The sequence below is a fragment of the Oncorhynchus nerka genome, linkage group LG27 (genome assembly GCF_034236695.1).
Source record: "Oncorhynchus nerka isolate Pitt River linkage group LG27, Oner_Uvic_2.0, whole genome shotgun sequence".
Lineage (NCBI taxonomy): Eukaryota > Metazoa > Chordata > Actinopteri > Salmoniformes > Salmonidae > Oncorhynchus > Oncorhynchus nerka.
Genome location: NC_088422.1, coordinates 84,957,209 through 84,967,208, shown reverse-complemented (window position 1 = coordinate 84,967,208; position 10,000 = coordinate 84,957,209). Strand labels below are relative to the sequence as shown.

At 41.3% G+C, this 10,000-nt stretch overlaps 1 protein-coding gene across 1 annotated transcript in view; it reads left to right on the top strand.

Annotated features, from left to right (window-relative positions):
• gldn (gliomedin) overlaps window positions 1-8,983 on the top strand; it is an 11,136-nt gene extending 2,153 nt beyond the window's left edge. Inside the window, exons 3-11 of the mRNA XM_065012144.1 lie at window positions 1-4; window positions 168-194; window positions 3,542-3,640; window positions 4,801-4,893; window positions 5,237-5,377; window positions 5,532-5,618; window positions 5,749-5,874; window positions 6,024-6,174; window positions 7,308-8,983. The exon at window positions 1-4 is cut by the window's left edge and continues 48 nt beyond it. Coding sequence (XP_064868216.1) covers window positions 1-4; window positions 168-194; window positions 3,542-3,640; window positions 4,801-4,893; window positions 5,237-5,377; window positions 5,532-5,618; window positions 5,749-5,874; window positions 6,024-6,174; window positions 7,308-7,773 — 1,194 coding nt within the window. The 3' untranslated portion in view covers window positions 7,774-8,983. The remainder of the gene's footprint in view (window positions 5-167; window positions 195-3,541; window positions 3,641-4,800; window positions 4,894-5,236; window positions 5,378-5,531; window positions 5,619-5,748; window positions 5,875-6,023; window positions 6,175-7,307) is intronic.
• The last annotated feature ends 1,017 nt before the right edge of the window (window positions 8,984-10,000 follow it).

The window sequence follows — 10,000 nt, the reverse complement described above, 5'->3', positions numbered from 1 at the left end:
GCTGGTATGTCCCAATAATGACAAGAACAGTAATAATAATTGACACTCTTCTTTCCCTCGTGTAACTGAAGTGAATTCAAGTGGAGTTTCACACATTCTCCAACATGTTCTCACCAGTCAAGGTGCAGTGCGTTATCATCCCCTGATCTCTCTATGTTGTGTTGTAGGACCACCCGGACCTCCTGGACCCCCTGGTAAGTTGTCAACTGATTAAACACTTTAAAGATTCATATTGATCATCTTAGCCATCACTCAATCCCTTTTTAGCCATGCCACAGCTTTTTGTTTGAGTGACCCATAAGAATATCCCAGTAACTTGGTGTAACCATGGCAAAATGACAGAAAACACACTGGACCCCCACATAATGTTAAGTATCCCAAGGACTCTTCCAGAGCATCTCTGGGATATTGCTTAAGATAGTGTATTTATTAAATGTTTTGCCCACGGCTATGCATCTGTACTTACTGATATTACTCCTGCATGGTTGTAATGTGTTTGTATATGATAGGTCTGCCTGACCATGTAAAGCACTGTGGTTGTAATGTATGTATGGCAGGGCTGCCTGACCATGTATAGTAATGTGGTAGTAATGTGTTTGTATATGATAAGGCTGCCTGACCATGTATAGTAATGTGGTAGTAATGTGTTTGTATATGATAGGGCTGCCTGACCATGTAAAGCACTGTGGTTGTAATGTATGTATGGCAGGGCTGCCTGACCATGTATAGTAATGTGGTAGTAATGTGTTTGTATATGATAGGGCTGCCTGACCATGTATAGTAATGTGGTAGTAATGTGTTTGTATATGATAGGGCTGCCAGACCATGTAAAGTAATGTGGTAGTAATGTGTTTGTATATGATAGGGCTGCCAGACCATGTAAAGTAATGTGGTAGTAATGTGTTTGTATATGATAGGGCTGTCTGACCATGTAAAGTACCATGGTTGTAATGTATGTATAATAGGTCTGCCTGACCATGTAAAGTATTGTGGTTGTAATGTATGTATGATAGGTCTGCCTGACCATGTAAAGTACTGTGGTTGTAATGTATGTATAATAGGGCTGCCTGACCATGTATAGTAATGTGGTTGTAATATATGTATAATAGGTCTGCCTGACCATGTAAAGTAATGTGGTTGTAATGTATGTATAATAGGTCTGCCTGACCATGTAAAGTAATGTGATTGTAATGTATGTATGATAGGTCTGCCTGACCATGTAAAGTAATGTGGCTGTAATGTATTTATGATAGGGCTTCCTGACCATGTAAAGTATTGTGGTTGTAATGTGTTTGTATATGGTAGGTCTGCCTGACCATGTAAAGTACTGTGGTTGTAATGTATGTATGATAGGGCTGCCTGACCATGTAAAGTAATGTGATTGTAATGTATGTATGATAGGTCTGCCTGACCATGTAAAGTAATGTGGCTGTAATGTATTTATGATAGGGCTTCCTGACCATGTAAAGTACTGTGGTTGTAATGTGTTTGTATATGATAGGGCTGTCTGACCCTGTAAAGTACTGTGGTTGTAATGTATGTATGATAGGGCTGCCTGGCCTTGTAAAGTACTGTGGTTGTAATGTATGTATGATAGGGCTGCCTGGCCTTGTAAAGTACTGTGGTTGTAATGTATTTATGATAGGGCTGCCTGACCATGTAAAGTACTGTGGTTGTAATGTGTTTGTATATGATAGGGCTGCCTGACCATGTAAAGTCCTGTGGTTGTAATGTATGTATGATAGGGCTGCCTGACCCTGTAAAGTACTGTGGTTGTAATGTATTTATGATAGGGCTGCCTGGCCTTGTAAAGTACTGTGGTTGTAATGTATGTATGATAGGGCTGCCTGGCCTTGTAAAGTACTGTGGTTGTAATGTATGTATGATAGGGCTGCCTGGCCTTGTAAAGTACTGTGGTTGTAATGTATTTATGATAGGGCTGCCTGGCCTTGTAAAGTACTGTGGTTGTAATGTATGTATGATAGGTCTGCCTGACCATGTAAAGTAATGTGGTTGTAATGTATTTATGATAGGGCTGCCTGACCATGTAAAGTACTGTGGTTGTAATGTATTTATGATAGGGCTGCCTGACCATGTAAAGTAATATGGTTGTAAGGTATTTATGATACGGCTGCCTGACCATGTAAAGTACTGTGGTTGTAATGTATGTATGATAGGGCTGCCTGACCATGTAAAGTACTGTGGTTGTAATGTATGTATGATAGGGCTGCCTGACCATGTAAAGTAATATGGTTGTAATGTAGTTATGATAGGGCTTCCTGACCATGTAAAGTACTGTGGTTGTAATGTGTTTGTATATGATAGGGCTGCCTGCCCATGTAAAGTACTGTGGTTGTAAAGTATGTATGATAGGGCTGCCTGACCATGTAAAGTAATATGGTTGTAAGGTATTTATGATACGGCTGCCTGACCATGTAAAGTAATATGGTTGTAATGTAGTTATGATAGGGCTTCCTGACCATGTAAAGTACTGTGGTTGTAATGTGTTTGTATATGATAGGGCTGCCTGACCATGTAAAGTCCTGTGGTTGTAATGTGTTTGTATATGGTGGGTCTGCCTGACCATGTAAAGTACTGTGGTTGTAATGTATGTATGATAGGGCTGCCTGGCCTTGTAAAGTACTGTGGTTGTAATGTATGTATGATAGGTCTGCCTGACCATGTAAAGTAATGTGGTTGTAATGTATTTATGATAGGGCTGCCTGACCATGTAAAGTACTGTGGTTGTAATGTATTTATGATAGGGCTGCCTGACCATGTAAAGTACTGTGGTTGTAATGTATGTATGATAGGGCTGCCTGACCATGTAAAGTACTGTGGTTGTAATGTGTTTGTATATGATAGGTCTGCCTGACCATGTAAAGTACTGTGTTTATAATGTATTTATGATAGGGCTGCCTGACCATGTAAAGTACTGTGTTTGTAATGTATGTATGATAGGTCTGCCTGACCATGTAAAGTACTGTGGTTGTAATGTATGTATGATAGGGCTGCCTGGCCTTGTAAAGTACTGTGGTTGTAATGTATGTATGATAGGTCTGCCTGACCATGTAAAGTAATGTGGTTGTAATGTATTTATGATAGGGCTGCCTGACCATGTAAAGTACTGTGGTTGTAAGGTATTTATGATACGGCTGCCTGACCATGTAAAGTACTGTGGTTGTAATGTATGTATGATAGGGCTGCCTGACCATGTAAAGTACTGTGGTTGTAATGTATGTATGATAGGGCTGCCTGACCATGTAAAGTAATATGGTTGTAATGTAGTTATGATAGGGCTGCCTGACCATGTAAAGTACTGTGGTTGAAATGTGTTTGTATATGATAGGGCTGCCTGACCATGTAAAGTACTGTGGTTGTAATGTATGTATGATAGGTCTGCCTGACCATGTAAAGTACTGTGGTTGTAATGTATGTATGGCAGGGCTGTCTGACCATGTAAAGTACTGTGGTTGTAATGTATGTATGATAGGTCTGCCTGACCATGTAAAGTACTGTGGTTGTAATGTATGTATGGCAGGGCTACCTGGCCTGCATGGTCTGCCTGGGCACAATGGCACTGATGGCATCCCAGGACTAGATGGACTGCCTGGGGCTGATGGAAAACGAGGGAAGAGAGGTATGGAGTGAAAGACCCTTTTACAGTAACAGAGAGAATCATTCTTACTCTCTATTTTCTGCCTCATTGTATCTATCTGTCTATCATCTGATGTGTCCATTATGTATTGTTACCTGGGGCTCTGCCTGGTTCTGTGACTGAAAAGAGAGAGATAATAGAACATAGAAAGGGTAGAGCAGATCTCCTCAGGGTCAATAACATGCACTCTAACACACACAACCTCAGACACACAAGCCACCACACACACACACACACACACACACACACACACACACACACACACACACACACACACACACACACACACACACACACACACACACACACACACACACACACACACACACACACACACACACACACACACACACACACATATATTCAGACACACACATGCACACACTTACACTTGCGCGCAATTACCCCACAGTGCACCCAGATACACACATAAGATACACACAGATCTCCACATAACACTTTCTTTCGCCTGTTCTTATTTCCAACTCAGCCATTCAGATCTATGAGATATGTGGTGTCACAATGCTGAATCATGTTTTCCACTGTGGTGGAAACACCATAGAAGCGGAAACGGAGGAAGAAAGGAAACTGCTTTCTGTCCCACAGTAGACTAATGTTATTCATGACTCTGTGGTTTTGGGCTGCTCTTGAATGGGCTGTAAACCTCATTCTCCCATCAGCCCACTGGTGCGTTCCTCAGGAGGGAAGGACATGATTCACACCCTATTTCCTATATAGTGCACTACTTTTGACTAGAGCCCAATGGGCCCTGCTCAAAAGTAGGGCACTAAATAGACAATATTTTAGCAGCCCAGGAGAAGTGAATGGAATGGTTCATGGTTTACTGGAATGGCTTTGACTTGACGAATCCTTGGAATTTCCAGACTGAAGCGAAGATTTAGTAGACCTATGTCTAGTTCACATTGTGGGAACTCTTTTCTTAACAGTAGCTCAGATGTAAGAACCCACGTCTCGCACATTACACAAGCTTGACTCATTTGATTGTGGTCTTTGAGAATCTTATGAAGCTAGGGTTTATTTTTGGATCAGGCCTTTATGAATTCCTGTTCCATTCCATGTCTCAAGTTAGGGTTTGTAAATCACCTGCACATATGAAAAACGATAACCGTGTTCCTTCACAGGTGAGAAAGGTGAGCCAGGGGAGAAAGGAGACAGAGGAGAACCTGGACCCGCAGGGGAAAATTCACAATCGTCCAACGATGTCATCTTGGAGGGTAAGAACGGACAGAAATGACAATGTCCACTGTCTATATTAGATACCTCACAATTACAACATCACTATGACTCCTAAAGTACATGATGAGACTTGCTGTACCGTCACCATTGTACACACAAATGGTTCAGCACATACCTTTATTGCAAAATCTTAACAGAGCTTCATTAGAACTGCAAATGAATGTGGTCTTAGCACAACACCTAAGGTACCTGTATGTGTTGCAACATTAGTGTGGGCAAGACCTATCCTGTTTCATGACCAGTCCATCCAGTTTATACCTGGACAGCTCTACTTGAAATACAACGTGATTGTGAAAATCCTTGTCTTTCGGGTCTGTCTAGGCCCCCCAGGTCCGGCTGGTCCTCCTGGTACTCCAGGCCCCATTGGCCCCCCTGGACCTCCTGGCCCACAAGGACCCCAGGGGCCCCCCAGAAACAGGAGTCACCGGGCCAATCTTCCCATCCACGCTGCCCAGACCCTGGGTGGGTAACTACCCTGCACACCGCTACTTTACCTACCCAACTCCTGTATCTACCCCCCCCAGCCTGTTACTATCTATACTACAGTTCCTCTACCCACCACCAACTCTCCTACTGATTCTATCATCACTTCTTTCATTATCATTGACTATTTCAGATCCATCACATGCTGTACCAAACGATGGGACTCTGTCTGCCAAAGAGGCTGGGAAGTTACAAGAGATACCACTAAATAAGAAAAATGGTACAATGACTTGCATGACTTGAAGAATTTGTTTAAAAACCCTCAGACAAAATCTTAATATGACTGTATATGCAAACCAATCAATCTATCAATCAATTAAACAATAAATGTTTTATCTTCTGTACCTCAGAGTGCATCATCAAGTCACTGATCAACCCCCGTAACATATCAAAGATGGAGAGTACGTTCGGAACGTGGATGGAAGACACGGCTGTGCTGAACGACAAACGCATCTGGGTGGCCGAACATTTCTCTGGTACCTCCCAAACTCACACAACAGCCAATCAAATGTCTTTAGCATTTCTCTGGGACCAGCCAAACGCAGGCAACAGCCAATCACATTATCTTTAGCACTTCTCTGGTACCTCCTACACACTCACACAACAACCAATCCTATGTCTCCAGGTCGCACGGTGAAGGAGTATAAGAGCATCGCCTCATTCCAGAATGCCACCAGTGAGGTCATCGATGGCAGGAAGTTCTACCAGGGGTGTGGCCATGCCGTTCATAACGGATCCTTCTACTATCACATCGCTGGAACCACCAACCTGGCCAGGTAAAGAACCATAGTTTGGCACCTCCAACATGGCCAGGTAAAGAACCATAGTTTGGCACCTCCAACATGGCCAGGTAAAGAACCATAGTTTGGCACCTCCAACCTGGCCAGGTAAAGAACCATAGTTTGGCACCTCCAACCTGGCCAGGTAAAGAACCATAGTTTGGCACCTCCAACCTGGCCAGGTAAAGAACCATAGTTTGGCACCTCCAACCTGGCCAGGTAAAGAACCATAGTTTGGCACTGGCCAGGTAAAGAACCATAGTTTGGCACCTCCAACCTGGCCAGGTAAAGAACCATAGTTTGGCAACCATGGCCAGGTAAAGAACCATAGTTTGGCACCTCCAACCTGGCCAGGTAAAGAACCATAGTTTGGCACCTCCAACATGGCCAGGTAAAGAACCATAGTTTGGCACCTCCAACCTGGCCAGGTAAAGAACCATAGTTTGGCACCTCCAACCTGGCCAGGTAAAGACCTCCAACCTGGCCAGGTAAAGAACCATAGTTTGGCACCTCCAACCTGGCAGGTAAAGAACCATCACCTCCAACCTGGCCAGGTAAAGAACCATAGTTTGGCACCTCCAACCTGGCCAGGTAAAGAACCATAGTTTGGCACCTCCAACCTGGCCAGGTAAAGAACCATAGTTTGGCACCTCCAACCTGGCCAGGTAAAGAACCATAGTTTGGCACCTCCAACCTTGCCAGGTAAAGAACCAAAGTTTGGCACCTCCAACCTGGCCAGGTAAAGAACCATAGTTTGGCACCTCCAACCTGGCCAGGTAAAGAACCATAGTTTGGCACCTCCAACCTTGCCAGGTAAAGAAGGGATGGTAGTTACCCTGCTTGAATCCAACTGATCCCTTAGCTCCTACCGCACTAGATATTTGTCTGATAACAATGGATAGTTGTCAGAGGGAAATCAAGGTGAAGCTTTTTGGCCTTGTGCAATTTAAGTCTTGAAGAAAAATATTCTGTCTTTGTGATGTCACTGGCTGTGTATGATCCTGAGACTCTTCTTTTCTTCTGCTGGTGTGGCATTGTGGTGCACAGTTCCTAAGGAAAGCAAACGGAAAGCAAAGGTAAATGTAGAAATGTACATAGTTTATTTCTTACACCCTCCATTCATCTCCCAGGTTCGACCTGCAGTCCAAGCGTCTCCACACCCTGACCATCGACAATGCTCTGTACCACAACCTGTCCTATCTGCTCTACAACTCAAAGACCTACTTCAAGCTGGCGGCGGATGAGAACGGCCTGTGGCTCATCTTTGCCTCCAGTCTGGACGACAGCATTATGGTGGCCCAGCTGGACCTGAAGAGCTTCTCTGTCACATCGTACATCAACACCACCTACCCCAGGACCAAGGCCGGCAACGCCTTCGTGGCCTGTGGCGTACTGTACGTCACCGACACCAAGGACACCCGTGTGACCTTCGCCTTCGACCTCCTGAAGGGAAAACCGGTCAACGTGACCTTTGAACTGAGGTCCCCTGGCGGGGTGCTGGCCATGCTGTCCTATAGCCCCAATAACAGACACCTGTATGTGTGGGATCAGAGCTACGTGAAGCTGTATGTGGTGCACTTCATCTCTGATGACTGAGACCGTGTTTTGACGGTATTCTGAGGGTGTTTTGATGTTGTTGTTTTTTTTACAGTATTCTGACATTGTTTTGACAGTGTTCAGATGGTATTGTAATTGTATTCTGATTACAGATGGCCAGCCTTTTAAAGTGCTTAATTAAAGCTGAACAGCAATGGTGAATATTATGGCTGTTTTTTATTTATAATATGTACGTGTTGTCTTTAGTTTTATGCCATCTCAACAAGGACTCTTTTCTAATGGCCTTCTGGGACTGCTGGCTGGGATAAAGAACCTTTATGTGACTGCTGTTCAAATATTTGTTTCAATTGGATTACAGCTTCCAAAGATGCACATACTGTACCTTTTCCAATGTAGAGTTGAACTGAATAAGGGCTTATCAGAGTAGGAAGTAGATCATTATAATAGAATTGTTATAGTCTATATTGTATTGTGGCGATGGTTTAAACAGTAAAATAATTGCTGTACTGTTTTCCATGTTTTTCCATTTGAGATCGTGGAATTCTCTTTTTGTAAGGATACTTATTAACCACTTGACTTGTTATATTGTTTTTATGTCTCTCACTTGTATATTATATTTATTTGGTAAATGTAACTCTTTTTTAAGGTCTACCCTGGAAACATGGCTTTTTGTGGAGTTAATACTATTTATAGCTGTAAAGTCCTTACTAGACTTTCCCTGTGACTGCATGACAAAATATGTATCAGAAATGTGTTTCCATATTTACTTGGATCCTACCATGACCAGCATCCCTTTGAGAGCAAAATGCTTTAAAAAGACCTATATTGGAAATGTGTACATATGTTTATTCCCGACAATGATATTTGCTGCTGCATGGTCTCTACTGATTATCATGTCTAGAGAGAGAAAATACAGAAACAAACATTAAATCAACCTGATGAAATAAAAATCATTTATTCAACTTACAAAGGTAGAACTTTGACCACGGTAGGACAGCCTGCTCTATATGGGGCGGCAGTGTAGCCTAGTGGTTAGAGCGCTGGACTAGTAACCGGAAGGTTGCGAGTTCAAACCCCCGAGCTGACAAGGTACAAATCTGTCGTTCTGCCCCTGAACAGGCAGTTAACCCACTGTTCCCAGGCCGTCATTGAAAATAAGAATATGTTCTTAACTGACTTGCCTAGTAAAATAAAGGTAAAAAAAAAAAAAAATTCCTGTCTCTCTCTGGACTCTCTCTAGTTATCTAGTCATAGCCACCCCATACTGAGCTATAGATATATACTGTAGATACCTGAACAACACTTTACTTAAAGCACCTTTTTATGAAGTGTTAATATATCCACTTATAGATGTTATAGAGCATTATGAAGTGTTAATATCTTATATACATGAATATCCACTTATAGATGTTATAGAGCATTATGAAGTGTTAATATCTTATATACATGAATATCCACTTATAGATGTTATAGAGCATCATGAAGTGTTAATATCTTATATACATGAATATCCACTTATAGATGTTATAGAGCATCATGAAGTGTTAATATCTTATATACATGAATATCCACTTATAGATGTTATAGAGCATCATGAAGTGTTAATATCTTATATACATGAATATCCACTTATAGATGTTATAGAGCATCATGAAGTGTTAATATCTTATATACATGAATATCCACTTATAGATGTTATAGAGCATCATGAAGTGTTAATATCTTATATACATGAATATCCCCTTAGAGATGTAAAAGAGCATTATGAAGTGTTAATATCTTATATACATGAATATCCACTTATAGATGTTATAGAGCATTATGAAGTGTTAATATCTTATATACATGAATATCCACTTATAGATGTTATAGAGCATTATGAAGTGTTACTATCTTATATACATGAATATCCACTTATAGATGTTATAGAGCATTATGAAGTGTTACTATCTTATATACATGAATATCCACTTAAGTGTTAATATCTTATATACATGAATATCCACTTATAGATGTTATAGAGCATCATGAAGTGTTAATATCTTATATACATGAATATCCACTTATAGATGTTATAGAGCATTATGAAGTGAAGTGTTAATATCTTATATACATGAATATCCACTTATAGATGTTATAGAGCATTATGAAGTGTTAATATCTTATATACATGAATATCCATATAGATGTTATAGAGCATTATGATATATACATGAATATCCACTTATAGATGTTATAGAGCATTATGAAGTGTTAATATCTTATA